The following is a 15635-nucleotide window of genomic DNA, read 5'->3' as shown; positions in this document are numbered from 1 at the left end:
AACACCAGTTCATACTTGACTCAAAGTGGATGTTTGTGCCAAATGTGAAGAAACACTTGACTTTTGACCTTTAACCACCAAATCTATCCAGTTCATCCTTGAGTCTGAGCGAAAAAGTTTGTGCCAAATTTTAAAAAAAATTCCCTCCGGCCATTCTTGGGAAATCCTGTTCACGATAATGAGACAGATGAGATCACAATGACCTTGGCCTTTGACTTATGATCCTCAAAATCTAAACAGTTTGTCGTTGAGGCTAAGTGGACATTTGCACCATATTTGAGGTGGTATTGAGATGTTGCTTTCAGGAGAATGGGACGTATGTATGTCCCTAAAAACGCAATGTCTCCAGCCATGGCTGCTTGCGGTTTGTAGAAATATTGTACTTTCGCAAATGTGTTTTGATTAATAAGATTAAAAGACAAAGTTTGTTTGAAAACTACCAAAACAAAAAATAGGACTAAGACTAGCATTAGAGTTTATATGGTGTTAAAGTACCATAGCAATAATATTTTCATGTTTGGGATATCAATGACAAAACTTTAAATTACTGTAAATTTTCAGAAGCACATTTGTAATTTCTGTTTTCTATTTATAATTTAGAATACTTGTTTTTTCTGTTCTGAATCAAAAGACCAAGGCAAATTTCTTATGTGTGAAAACTTTCTTGGCAATAAAGATGTTTCTGATTCTGAAGTGCTTTTGGGAAATTCTAAAACTGCAGATCTTCCATGTTTTTAGTGCACAAGACAAAAAGCAAGATAAGAAATGATCAGAATCAGTGCAGCATAAACCAAGATATCCTGACTTTTGTTTGTTCCTAGTTTAAGTAAAGCTCTTAAAAGACAGCGTGATCCTACACTTCCCATGATGCAACTAAATAGCATGTTATTGTTAGACCCTCTGATGTGTATTGTATGACATTTGTCTTTCATCATGAGCAGTCAGCAGCCCTACCTCCTCGTCATTTGTTCCTATGCTGTCCTGGGCGAAGCTCTGCACTGTGTGTAACAGGCTGAGGAGTCGCAGCAGAGTGTCGCAGTTACAGGGAGGCAGAAGGTAGAGGAGGTGCTGTAGGTACTGAAGCTGGTCCGCTCCCCTCAGCACTACAGGAGGCACACACAAGATTTAGTTTGATTTGGAGCTGTTTCTGCTGTTTACACTATGCCTGCGAGTGTGTGTGCTTACAGGTGGCGTGCAGGAAGGCCGGGTAGAGCTCTCTGGTCAGCAGAGGATCAGGGATGTCTCTGAGAAACTCTTTGAGCAGCGCTGCCACGTCATGGACGCTTTGCTCCTCATCTAATTGGACGTCCACCCCCATGTCAAAGTCCTCAAGCAGCTGAGGAGCACACAGAGAAGACAAATGAACCCCAAGATAGAAATTAAAAAGTGAAGAGACACATAGGAAAAGACAAAAACAAACACAGAGGTTAAACGGGAGTCAATTTCCCCCAGTAGGCACAATTTCTCCAAAACAGGATATCACACATCATCAGCTTTTCACTTGAAGATCGTTTTTTTTCTTTCCAGTGCATAGTGAAGATTGACAGGAAGCACGGGTCTGAGTATGAGTAGCATTATATAGGGCAGTTTTAGGGAGTCCTAAGACAAACAACATTTTATCCAGATTGTTTTTTATGTGGTTAAAATAACAAAAAAGGATGTGGATGAACAGAAAACATCCTCACCTGTCTCACTCTCTTCTTGGAGCTACCAACTCGGAAAATTCCCACAGTCTGAAGACCTGGGGACACAAAATGGAGCAACAAATAGTCTCATCAAATTGCATGTATGGACTCTCAGGCTTCAGTGTGGATGCATTAATGAATGTTCTTTAACCCAGATGTCTACAGTGGCTTCAAGTTCAAAGAGTTTGTTACATTTAGGGACCCCAAATGGCACAATTGTGATATAGTCTGTGTCTCACCGTAGGTCTCGATGTGATTGCAGCACCTCTCCACCACCCGGGGCACCTGTCTGTAGATGGGGTTGAGGCTGAGCTTGGTCTGGGTCCTTTTCTCTGATGAGCTGCTGCCACCTGGTGACTTCTTCAGCTCCAGCTCGGCCGGGTGGGAGAGCTGCAGCGCCTCCAGCAGGCGAGACTGGCTCTCTACGAGGTCGGAGATGGAGTCTACTGACAGACCGCCCTGTGGGGGGGGGGGGGGGGGGGGGGTAACTAAGTACTTTTACTTAAGGACAATTTTGAGGTACATGTACTTAAAATTCACTTTCACAGAAATATATCGTACTTCTGCTCCACTACGTTTATTTAACAGTAGTTTAATTTAAATAACTTTTTAGATTTGAGTAGCAGAAATTTATCTCATGACTCGTCAGATTTATGACTCTTTGGAAGGGCCCGACTCCAAGGTTGGGAACCACTGGACGAAACTACCTAACTTCATATAATGTAATTAAAACTAGCTATATAGTTACTTTTACTTTTAATACTTTATGTACATTCTGATTATAATATTTCTGTACTTTTGCTGCAACAGTTGAGGGGAGCTGTATGTATCTGTCTTAGTTCATCACTACAAGCAATTACTTAAAGGGACACCCTAAAATAAAAAAGGTGCCAGAATCACATCGAATCAAAATTGTATTGTGGCAGGCTTTGTGATATTGGCAAATATCGTATTGTTGTCCAACGAATCCATAAAATATTGTATCATGATGAAACTGGTGATTTACACCCCTACAATGTACGACGGTTGTTACAATAGATGGCACACCAAAGGTCTCGGACCATATAGAACTTCCTGATTTGCATAATGTAAACGATAAACTTGGTAATACTCGAGGAGTTACTGTATTGTTAATTCTGAGATCAGCATGGATGGTATATCTAGAGTAGATCTTGCCAGTAGTGAGCTCCTTTCCTCCTGTCATGTACACACAACATAGTTATAAGCAAGGATATCTCTTAGCACCGCTGAGCTAACTAACTTTACAGCTCAGCCGAGATGGACGCCATTAATGTTGACATCTCTTGCTGTCCCGACCAAGAGCCTCTCGACCATGAGCAGGTGCACACTTCCTTCTGTGCCATGTTACAGTTGGTTGGTGTAGTTTGTAAGTAAGAAAAAAGTTTCTACACGAAAGTGCTCACAACAAGGTCTGTGGATTATCTTAAAGGGAAATTTCGGTTTATTTCAACCCGTCTCCTATCGTCCTAAATTTGGTTCAAGTGACTAGTGACATACAGATAATAGTTAGCATCTTAGCCGTTAGCCTAGATACAGCTGGGGTGCACAGTAGCGTCAGACCTGTTAAAACGTAAGTGAACGGGCATCCCTTCAAGTGCAAAGTTAGTCCACTAAACAAGCTTTTTTTCCACAAAGACAAAGACACAAAGCGCGGCCAAAATATCGCAAGAACAAGCAACAATCTCATAGCGTGCCTGAACAAGCAGCAACAGCTGGAAGGCAGAACCGGACGGTCGCCTGAACGGAGGAGGAGGAGAAGAGAGAGAGGCGCAACAGGTAACGTTAGAGGACGAGAGAGGAGGAATGGCTGCTGCAAGGCTGCGTAGCTCTGGAGATTGGTGGTGTACCTGTGAATGCTGTGCCCCAGTGCCCACAGAAGAGGAATGCCTCTGTTGCAAGGAATGGGAGCGGTTGCAGCCTTATTTTCAAGGTCTGGATGTGACCGAGGACGAGACACCTCCACCTGGAGTAACGTTAGTATCCAGCTGGGCTTTATCTAGAGCTGACGAGATACATTTTGGCTGCGCTTTGGAAAGCAGAGCTAGAGGGATAAACAAACATGGCAGCACACCGGTAAGGTAAGACAACACGTTTACATGTCGTTTTCTATATGTTCTCTGACATTTATCCTAACGATATGAGGCGGTCTTTGTGGAAAAAAAGCTTGTTTAGTGGACTAACTTTGCACTTGAAGGGATGCCCGTTCACTTACGTTTTAACAGGTCTGACGCTACGGCTGTATCTAGGCTAACGGCTAACATGCTAACTATTATCTGTATGTCACTAGTCACTTGAACCAAATTTAGGATGATAGGAGACAGGTTGAAATAAACCGAAATTTCCCTTTAAGTAACCAGGTCGTGATTTATGGAAAGAGACATTGCTATTGAGTTTTTTAAAAGTATTGTTTTGGTGCTTTGAGCAACACAAGCTGAGTGCCATCTAGTTCCATTATAACAGATTGGAAAAGAAGGCAGACATCTCTATGGTCGATATATCTCCATCACTCTGTATTGATTGGTGCAGCTTTAAATGGAGAAAAAAAAACATTCTGTCATAATGCTAGAGTAGAGAAAGAAAAGAGATACCCAGAATGAATCACTGACAGGAGAAAATGGAAAGACCATTTTAAGATGGATGTCAGGAGAAGAAGAAGCCAACAGAACAGACGAGTCAGTTTCTATCATTCATCCTGACGTTGCCATTCCGGTAAATATGAGACACTGAATACCACAGAAATATAAATCATTTGTCAATGACATGCAGCAGATCGTTTCTGGAGGAACGTCAAGTGTCGGAGGAATTTCCAACAGCACACTTCAATCTGGAAACCAAATGGATCTTTATTGTGTAAAGGCTGCAAGTGTAGTCTCTTTTTAAGCCTCTAAAACTCAGAATGTGAGTATTTTAGAAAAACTGGCATTCTTGAGGGAATGGAAGTCTGACTTCAACAAAATACATTGATTTCATTCATCTTAAATGAACTTTAAAGTCACTTAATATCACTGTAATCTGCTTTTATGGCTCCATTTGTGATTAAAAGTTATTTTGCTAACCTAGAAACTTCCAGCTGCTGTATCCCAATCCAGTATGTTTATACTCCACAGGGTACCACTGAGTTATGTGACAGGCAAAAATATGAAACATTGCCTCTCCTTTTAGCTTCTAAAATTGGAAAGATTATTTTCTTTGTCATACATAATACTTCAACAATGTTTTTGGTATTTGGACTGTTGGTCAGAGAAAATAAGACAGTTAAAGACGTCATCTTGGATGTAGGGAGGTTGCACTGTTTTCTGACACAGTTTATGTAACCTCCACCAAGCTAGTCCAAGTAAAGGAGGTCTGACTGCTTCATTGCTCCAATCTGAGTGTATAGGTGGAAAAAAATATATAATAATAATAATTTAAAATGTCCTAACAGCAACTTTTCCCTCCAAGCGTTCTTCTCCTCAACTATCCATCTTGTCCCTGCCATTAATTTCAACCTTTACTCCCTCTGTGTACGCTATCTGTCACTGCACGGGACATGACGCAGTGACAGCGCCACATTACTGCTGCCTCATCTGTTGAGCTGCAGCTCTCCAGCCAAGTGTGTGTGTGTGTGTGTGTGTGTGTGTGTGTGTGTGTGTGTGTCTTCAGATATATAAACAGTGAGCTGCTACAGTGCAGACAGCTGTAAGGGGGAGAGTCAGAGTCCCATTTAGGTTGTTATGGATGAGAAAACTGTATCTTTATCTTTCTCACTCTGTTCTATCTTTCCACTAAACAGCAACTTCTGATAATCACTGTAGAGAAACATCTATCAATACAAAGAATTATACTTTAAGCTTTACTTTACATCAGGCAGTTTCATATACAGTAGCTTGCTGCACAATGTAAAGCCACAAAGTGGGAATTTTTCTTGGAAATATTTATAAAGTTTAAAAATGGACTTATATTCAGTAGCCACTTTATTAGGTACACTTGTACAATCTGTTGCAATTCAATACAACAGCTCTGCCATAAATTTTACCCTTCACAAAGTGTATAAAGTTCAGTTTTTATCAAGGTGGCGCCACAAGAGTGGCAGCTGGTTACAGTAGCTCTTATCTTATTGACATTACAAAGTAAGCACAAAATATAAAGTATAACTAGTAACTTTGCAGATTCAGATAAATAATTAATTAAATGTTGAAGTGTTGAAATTCTGCATAATGATTATTTTTACTCTTGGTGCTTTAGTTAATTTCTTTCTTACTTTCTCTATGTTTGTCTGTCTCTAACTTATACTGCTTCCTGTCTTGGCCAGGACACTCTTGAAAAATAGATTTCTCTGGTTAAAAAAGGTTAATTAAAATAAAATAAGATATATTTTGAATGCAGGACTTTTACTTGTTAAAGAGTATTTCTCCTGTGGTCGAAGCAACGACCTCCGGGGCTGAAAAATGAAGCAAACGCAGAAGTGCCAATAAGTGCAGTTCCTTGAATGGCCACTTGAGGCTGACTCCAAGAGCAAGTCAATCTCCATAGACCTCCATGTTAAAATGCCAGACTTTACAGCAGAAATAAACATGTTTATTGGTCTCTAACTAATTTCAATATTCATGACGACTTAAGCGGATGAATTTTTATGTAACTCTCCCATTTAAATGTTATTAAGGCTTAAAGTTATGCGAAATTGAAGGCGTGGCCACTTTGATTGACAGGTGGACAATGCCTGTCAAAAAGTTGGCAGTTTTCTTATGATGAGTATATTTAGTTTTGATAGTTTTAAACCTGTTTTTCGCTAGTGAAAATTAGCATTAGCTTTATCACAGTTTGCTGTTAATGCACTGTGCTAACCAAGCTAGCAGCTAGCATTAGGGTTATCTCCACACGCCACAAATCCAAATATGGTCACTTTTGGCTCCAAAAATCTAAGATGGCAACAGCCAAAATGCCAAACTTGAGGCTTCAGAATGGGAGTCCAATCACCCATGGGTGATGCTATGATGGATATGCGTCCATTATTTTATATGGTCTATGCTTTGGTGATGCCACTTTTACCGTAGGCTAATGAAAGATCTGAGTACTTCCACCACTATTTCAAGTGGTACAATCTTTTTGGTACAATATTTTTACTACAGTAATTAATAATGTAGATTATCATTAATTGCAGCTCTTTAATGCAGTTCCACATTATTATTTCTGTCTGTCTATCTTCTACCACATATTCACACATCCATTCAGACAGTGCTGTGTGTGTGATGCTGTTTACCGCAGTGACTGATTCTTACGAGCTGTACTTGATGGCTGGTTGAGGCTCAATTACTGTGCCCCGTAACTGTAATAATACTCATTACGTGCTTAACATAACGACTGTTTCTAGATCAGCGTGGAGAGGATTACAGGGTGTGACAGCCTCAAGCAGAGGTGTTCACACATATGAAAACACACACAGCCCGAACACAGCGTTTTTTAGTACAAACATAGACAACTATGAAAACAAATAGAAGAATTTGGTGAGAAAATGTTTACAGCTGGATATGCAGTTAGAGAGATTAGCGAGCTGTACACACACGCGTAAGCATGCACACATGCTATTCTCACCCCAGAGGACACTGAACCTGGCACAACAACACCTGCACTGCCAGTTTTTACGTCAGCGATTATCAGAATTTTCATCCCTTGAGTTACTGATTCGAATCTCTCATAAAAACAGACAAAAACAAAATTCCCATTGCTTGATTCATTGTGGGATTTGGCAAAAACAGGGAAGGATTTTAAGACTGCTATATTGCACTTGGCGAAAGAAGAGAGGTAGAACTAAATGTCAATACCTAAATACATAAGACTTTGTTGTCCACTACAATTCCACAAAACATGATTTACATTTTACTCCACTTTATCTGACAACTAATAACTTCTAGTACTAAACATCTGATAGACTAATTTACATAATTGTTGAATTACTAAAAAGATTTAAAATTATTCTTATTATTTAATGCATTAGTAATAACATAGTGTAATATAGTAACACTGTGCAGAGTTTAATTCCTCAGACTACATCTACTTTTGATTTATATATATATTTTTGCTATCTGATACTCATTATTTTGGTTTAAATTTGAATTATACTGTTAATGGAAGGCTAATTAGGACTAAATATCTGTATTATTTTTAAACATGAACATTAATAAAAAAAAAACACAGCTGCAGCAAAAGTAGAAAAAATATGTAGTAACTATTCAGTGTTGTTTTGGCTAATTGACTTCCCAGATTTTTTTTTTACTCAGTTTTGTCCTTGTATTCATACCACATGGTTTTAGAAAGCCATCAAAGAATGGTTTATCAAAATCATGGTTTATAAAACTCTTTGAATAAATAAAAACGTTAGGATACCAAGAAAGTACCCTACAACAGTCAGCAAACATATTTATCTAATCACTCAGACAGCCGTCTCACCCTCCTCTGTCCTCGGCTGGTGTTATCCAGAAACGTAGGCGACATTGGTTTGTTCTGGGTCTCAAATATGGGCGCCGGTGCCACCGAATTAGCTGATGGCAAGCTGGGACCTCCTCCTGTGATCGAAGAGGAGCTGACCAGCGGCTTGTTCCCATTGAAGAACTGCCTCTTCTCGGCCCTGAAGCGCAGGATGCTGGCCTCCAGGTCCAGACAGTCTCGTCTGCTCTCCTTCAGGGCGTCCTGCCGAATCTTGTAGGCCCGGTCATTGGCGATGACCTGGGAGAGGGGGATGCCGAATGCCTTGGGGGCAGATTCTGAGAAAGGAGAGGATGGAAATGGGAAAAGTGAAGACAAGTTATTTATGTTTTCTAGTTAGCGATGTTAACTGAAAGAACAATTCTGAGGTAATGAAGTGAAAGAGAGGACAAAATAACTTGTTTAGTTTTCCAGACAGATATTAACTGTAATGGAGGGATTTCATGGCCGACAAAGGAACAAAAACAACAACAGTGTGAAGGTGCTGCAGAATTGGCCCTTCGGTTATTTTTAACCATCTCAGACATTCCTGTCATTTTAGTTGCACACGTTGTTAACAGAAGAGGTCTGTGCCAAGATGCCAGGTTTGTGTTTTCTGCAAAAAAAAAAAAAGGGAATTATTTTGATGGAACATGAAAAAGCCAGATATAAGGGACCTCATGAGCCAATCAAATGATTATGTGTGATGTTAAAAATGTTATGTAAACAAAAACATTTTTTTGTTCTACAACAACAAATGCATGTGGCTAGGTTTAGGAAAAAAGAACTGGGTTTGGCTTTACAATCTTAAGGGATGTGAACACCACTCTCTCGGGTGAAGGTCATAGTTTGTTGGACCCATCCAGCACCCCTCCTGTCCGCCCTAATTGGACTTTCTCTGCCTTAACTTTTGTCTTGTCCCACTGCGTTTCCCCCTGATGCCACCAGGTGACGTTCAACTAAAACGGCAACTGGTTGTGAATCTTATCAACCTTAAAGGATGCCTTTCTTAGTTGGTTTCTCATGCCACAAGTCACTGCCCAAGCGCCGGATTTCAACGACTTTGGAGTGAGACTGGCCTCAATATGTTGCTAAATGAGTGTATAAATTGGCAACTGTTTGATAAAATGCCATTTAAAGTATCACCTATTTTTATATTATACTCCTAAGTGGCCAAAACATATTCAGTGGATGCAGCTTTGATAGGATTTAATGCCACATCATCTCAACCTAACCTGCTTCTCATGCAGTGAAGTTACTTGGGCTTTCTCAGTTACATCAGCTCTCACACAAGTGATGTAGTCATTAAATATGGAGTTCAGATGAGAACGTCTGATCTGAATGTTTACCATAGTCATGATAGGCTGATGTATATAATTACGTCTACTGACTAAGAAACAGAATGATTAAAAAACAGAGAGACAACAAGCAGAGTTTCTGGTCAAGGAAAAATGAAAGCTGCTCCCCTTACAGGAAACCTCTTTCCACACACTCATGGAGGCTTTAGAAAGAAGCCATTGTCCTGGAGTCTCCAGTTCCTGCAACACCAAACTTCAAAATTCAAAAGTGCATGGTAAACTATCAAGAGATGTTTTTTTCCCAAGTGTTAGAGTTGCCAGTACAAATGAGATAACAGAGCTTTCTTGTGTTATTAAATCTGGCTTCTATGTCCTGTATCAATCTGGTTTAATTTGACAGTCCAGAGAGTCATGATTGCAAACTTTTGCCTGATATGGTGAAGAGACTCTTAATCCTTCAAAGAATGATGACTCATACTGGGGTAAAAACATTTATTTGGTGTTATAAAAACAACATACATCATGCTGTTTTCAGACTATTTTTGTCGAGTTGTGAGGGAGCATTATTAATATATTTGAGGAGAGATAATGGGAGACACTGGTGGGAAACATGTCAGTATTGGTGTTATTAAATGTTAAATATTGCTTAAATGTCTACGGTGTCAGCTCTGTGGGAGAAAAATTACACATCTGTAATGGAAATGCTAACTTTTTATCCTCTTTTCTCACTTTAACTGAATCTTTATGTGGATTTTTAGGAGCTGAGCAAAGCTTAGCTTAGCTTTGAAATGTCTTAAAAGGGGTCAATCACAATGAGCACTTATTCTCCCATAAAACAGCTCTGCAGGTGAATTCATTTTGTCTGAACATATTATTGTTGTAAATCAGAGGTTGGAGAAGAGCTGGAAGCCCGAGAGAGTCCCGTTGTATTTACAGAACACATTCTTCTCTGCTGATCACATCTGAAGTCCAAACAGGAAGATGATTTATCTTTTATCTTTGGGGCGAGTGGACAAAGTGGAACTACAAAAAGTCTGTAACAATTTAAGCACCTGGTTTTAAATGTTTTGGATATTACATCTCAAATGGAAAGGTTGTGACGCACTTTGGGGATTTTGCACCATTTGGCATAACGCACCAGTGGTGTTGGAAATCAGCCTGTTAACTCAGCACTCACACAGCCCCTCACAGGAGAGATTAGAGTTCAAGTACGAGCGGTATAAGAATAGACAGAGTGGATGGAGAGAGCAGGTAAGAGAGGGATGAACGGGTAATCCCGTTAGAGTGGCCACAGCCACAAACCAGACATCACACTCAGACTGATACAGGCTTACTGCAGGTAAATGCATCACGGGTGAGGTCACTGTCACCGCATGAGCTTCATGGGGCTTTTCTCATTTCTCTATGTTGTGCCTCCTTATCTCCTCTCTCCTCCGTCCTCCCACCTGTGATCTGCAAATTGATCTTAGTGTGCCAACTTGAAGAATGTCTCAATTCCTTAAATGCATCTTAAGGAGAGAGGAGGCTTGCTGGAGGAGCACGGAGGCACAGGTATATCCTTTGTGAAAGTCTCTTTGGTAACCTGGACATGTAAAACAGGATGATGCAGATCCTCATGTTTTTTTTTTTTTTGCATCCTCCGCTCGCATGACTGAGATGCAAGGAGAGGAGGCAAAAGGAAGTGAGGTTGGACAAACGGAGAAATGAGAAGAGGGGATGGTCAGCAGCTCGACTGCTAAAACTGCAAATCCTTTGCTCTGTTACATCACATGACCACAACAGTTGAGTGCACACTCTGATCTGGCACCAAATCCAGTTAGAGAGGTGAATTCAGAGCATTAGGACCCACAACAAAAACAATGTGTTGGATTAAAGGGTGACAAAGCAATATTTCAAATCAAGATAGTGGATCTGATATAATAGCAAATATACAGTTTATGTGTGTGTGTGTGTGTGTGTGTGTATCTACGGGGCATTTGGATGTTTTTCTGCGAAAGAAAACAATCTATCATCTGCAAAAGTGCACGCACTGCTGACTAGGTCTAACTGAGAAATTAGACCAAATAAAATTACAGAATTCTGACTTTTTATGGCAAATTTATGGAGGTAAAGAAAAAATATTTTGAAATTATTATGAGACCCTAATGCCAGACAGAACACTGATACTGGACAATTCTGCAAAACCACAGATTTGTTTTAGCATTCAGTGACAACTTATTTAATTGAATGGTGACTACAGTACGGTAAATGTTGGGGAAAGAATGTAGCTATGCCAAATAAACAATGATTACGGTATGGTTAGGGCAAGCCACACCCAGGACCTCAGACTTTGTCACATATACTCACAGACCACTTTATTAGGTACACCTGTTCAACTGCTTGGTCATGCAAAAAGCTATTCAGCCAATCATGTGGCAGCAACTCAATGCATTTAGGCATGTAGACATAGTCAAGACGACCTGCTGAAGTTCAAAATGATCATCAGAATGGGGAAGAAAGGTGATTTAAGTGACTTTGAACGTGGCATGGTTGTTGGTGCCAGACGGGCTGGTCTGTCAGAAACTACTGATCTACAGGAATTTTTTTACAGACAATCATCTCTAGGGTTTACAGAGGATGGTCCGAAAAAGAGAAAATATCCAGTGAGCAGCAGTTCTCTGGGTGAAAATGCCTTGTTGATGCCAGAGGTCAGAGGAGAATGGCCAGACTGGTTCAAGATGATAGAAAGGCAACAGTAACTCAAATAACCACTGGTTACAATCAAGGTCTGCAGAAGGCCATCTCTGAACCAACAACACGTTGAACCTTGAAGCAGATGGGCTACAGCAGCAGAAGACCACACCAGGTGCCACTCCTGTCAGCTAACAACAGGAAACTGAGGCTATAATTCACACAGGCTCACCAAAACTGGACAATAGAAGATTGGAAAAACGTTGCCTGGTCTGATGAGTCTGGATTCCTGCTGCGACATTCAGATGGCAGGGTCAGAATTTGGTGTGAACAACATGGTGTGATGCTATCATGTCAATGTGGACCAAAATCTCTGAGGAATGTTTCCAGCACCTTGTTGAATCTATGACACCAAGAATTAAAAAGGGGGTCCAACCCGGTACTACCAAGGCGTACCTAATAAGTGAGTGATAGACCATAGACTGTGCCCAGCTTTTCAGGAACAGCAAAACAAACATGGCCCTGCTGTTGCCTTGAGGGAGGTCAGCTAAAGAATAAATGACATTTCATTTCAAGTGGATGTTTCCCAGTTTGGTCCTTAACCCTGATTGTCTAGATGAAGGACACTCTGTCCACTGACTCACACATCCTGCCAACGCTGAGTGTAAAGTGACTGTTCCACTCTGCAGCACCTAAAATACGCCAGAACAAACTGAAAGGCCAGTGAAGCTTCAAGCTCCCTCTGCATGAGCCATTCACATGCATGAAACAGGAAACACAGAACAGATTAATCAGGTTGCATCTAAACTTGAAACACTCACATTCACAGAGTCGTGCAAGATTGTTTGAATGAAGACACGTGGACAACGATCACACCCACACGTGCGTGGTCACGCCCGGTGAGAAATGTCCCAAGCAGGTCAGACAGCTAGGGTGGACAGGCAGGGTGCCACGTTAAGCCTGAAGGCATGGGATTGACTCAGCTTGAAATAACTCTCAGGTTGTGTTCAGCACTTACACAGCAACATAATTAAAGAATGATCATCATAGACACCCTGTGATACCCTGTCAAGGCTGTTGTGTTTTTATAATCCAGATGTATATATACTGTGTAGTCCAGTGGAAAAGGGCCTTTTACCTTAAACAATAAAGCGGAATTTTGGACATTTTAGCACCGAATTTAATTAAATCATGATGTCTTGTTTTCCATGAGGCAAAAGGCAAATTTGGGAGTGACCAAATTTCTACCTAAGTTTTCAGTTTAATTCTTCCTCTGCAATTTCTGCTGCTTGAGGCTTGATCCAACCATCCATTCCTCCTCCACGTGTGTCTCCGTTAGGCGCTGTGCTCACAGATAAGCTCCTCAGGTGCATTGTTGGCAAACTGCCAGTTAGCACTAGCATTAAGTTTGTTTTTGACTAGTGAGCTATGTTTCCAATGGCTTACTTTGCCATGAAGTGCACCGGAAAATACTATCTCCAAAGCAGGGACTTATGGCACCAGAATCACCAGTTGGGTTTCTATACAGTTGTAGTGTTCAGCCAATTTTTTCTGAAAATTTGCAAAAGATAAGGCAAATTTATGCGCTACTTTTATATGAATACTGGCCGTTGGTTCATTGAGATATGGTGGTGCTAATTCTCCAGTCATGATACCACCACAGAAGGAGAGGGTGCAATGAGATAATTTAATTAAAAGAGCACCAGTCAAAACTCAAATGAAGAAAAAACAATGGATGTACAATAATGCAAAAATGGGAAATGGAAGTAAAGAGTTATGAACAAATATTATTAAAGCACTGTACTCTTGGACGAGTTCTGGTAAAAGCCCTGTGTGCATAAGCATGTTAAAAGCCTCCAGAGATGACAAAGAGAGCTCACAGTGGCCTCTGCAGTGACTACACATCCTCATTTATTTGCTGAATCTGTTTCTATCACAGCTGCATTTACCTTTTATCAATACACCAACTTTTTCATCTCCCTCAAGTGTAAAACAAGCTGCCCAGATGTATAAAGTAATCAAAATTAGCCCCACCTTTATTAGTTGCAGCATTCGGGTAATGAACACATTAAGGCATCAATAATTATAATCCCATAATATATTATTTGGAAATATGACATTCTATACAATGGGTACTTCTACTTTTGGTACTACTTTTGGAGTAAATTCTGTTGCTTGTGTAGTTTTACTCAAGTAGGATTTTGAATGTAGGACTTTTACCTGTAACACAGTATTTCTACACTGTAGTAATTCTACTTTTAATTAAATAAAAGATCTGTGGCTATTTTTCCACCTTATTTTGAATGCATATATTTAGTAACAGTAATCCCCTTGTTTGCTGTGTATTAACTTTTTATGTTATGCATTATGATGCCAGTTGGTTAAAAAAAAAAAGTAAACAATTATAAAAATTTTCAACAAATTTTTTTCAGAAGGTACACTTTTGGATATGTTATCCTGAAGCAACACAGTACCATAATAGTAAGAAATGAGAGAAAATAGGGTTATTGTTTAACATTTTAAGAAAATGTAGTACTATACTCATATAAATAGTGAAAACCCTATTAGTTTTAAAAATTCATTCCATTTGCAATTCCTATAGGAATCCCTTAAAGAGTGTAAGCATATCTTAGCAAACTTAACATCAACAATTTAGTTCTGGTCTGTGTCAATAGTCTCAGAGTCTGAACTTTATTGCAGCTAATATTCTGAATTGTATTTAGGAGACAAAAAGAAAATGATAATGGCTATTATGCATTTGAACAGTATATAAACCTATATAAACAATACAAAAAATTAGGGATGTCCCAATCACATTTTTTTTGCATCCCATCCGATACTGAGTCCTTTATTTCGAAACTGAGTCTGATAACGAGTCCGATCCAATACTTTGCAAAGCATTAAAAAATAATAAAAAAGAATGCATCCAAGTTGTCCCATAAGGTTTGTTGTTTTATTTAAATAGTATCCAAAAAGCTTATCGGTGGTTCAGTGGCACAAAATATAAACAAATTCTGATTTGTAAACAAATTGTCCCTCCAGAGTTGCCATAGGGCTGTGGTAGGCGAGGTTACATCATTAGGTGTGGCTGTGTTGCTCAGAATAAAGGATCGATCAAGGATCGGATCGGGACATCCCTACAAAAAATGTCATGGTGTTGCTTCAAGGCAACATTTGCATTTCAGCAATTTTCTATTACTTAATTATCAAATAAAGTTCATTAAACAATTAAAAATTAAACTTTACTCATCTATTATCGTGAATCCATTTCCATATTGTAAAAGAAAAAGAAAAAGATGTTTTCAGACCACTTTTGTGGAGAGAGATGATGGGGCTGAACCATGTGAGGGACTCAACATGGTCTCCAGAGAGTCATGTTATAATATAAACACTGCTAATGGCTTCCTTAAGGTCCTGCCTCTTTTTTAAAGTATTGCAACATAATTGAGGATGTATTATTTGTGTGCAAACGGCCAAAAGTGGATTTGTTACCTAGAGGCAACACAGTACCATGTGGAAG

General features: G+C 39.7%; 1 protein-coding gene across 3 annotated transcripts in view; it reads right to left on the bottom strand.

The window, feature by feature from the left end:
• The window catches only part of arhgap36 (Rho GTPase activating protein 36), a 116172-nt gene that overhangs the window by 6870 nt on the left and 93667 nt on the right, over positions 1-15635 (bottom strand). For all 3 annotated transcript variants that reach the window (XM_033609772.2, XM_033609773.2, XM_033609774.2), the window contains exons 4-8: positions 8133-8446; positions 1925-2144; positions 1686-1741; positions 1186-1336; positions 955-1103 (exon numbers count right to left, since the gene is read on the bottom strand). In XM_033609772.2, the coding sequence (XP_033465663.1) occupies positions 955-1103; positions 1186-1336; positions 1686-1741; positions 1925-2144; positions 8133-8446 (890 nt within the window). The remainder of the gene's footprint in view (positions 1-954; positions 1104-1185; positions 1337-1685; positions 1742-1924; positions 2145-8132; positions 8447-15635) is intronic.

Source organism: Epinephelus lanceolatus, chromosome 22 (assembly GCF_041903045.1).
Source record: "Epinephelus lanceolatus isolate andai-2023 chromosome 22, ASM4190304v1, whole genome shotgun sequence".
NCBI classification, from domain to species: Eukaryota; Metazoa; Chordata; class Actinopteri; order Perciformes; family Serranidae; genus Epinephelus; species Epinephelus lanceolatus.
Note: the sequence above shows the minus strand (reverse complement) of the source record. Positions and strands in the feature narration are given on the sequence as shown.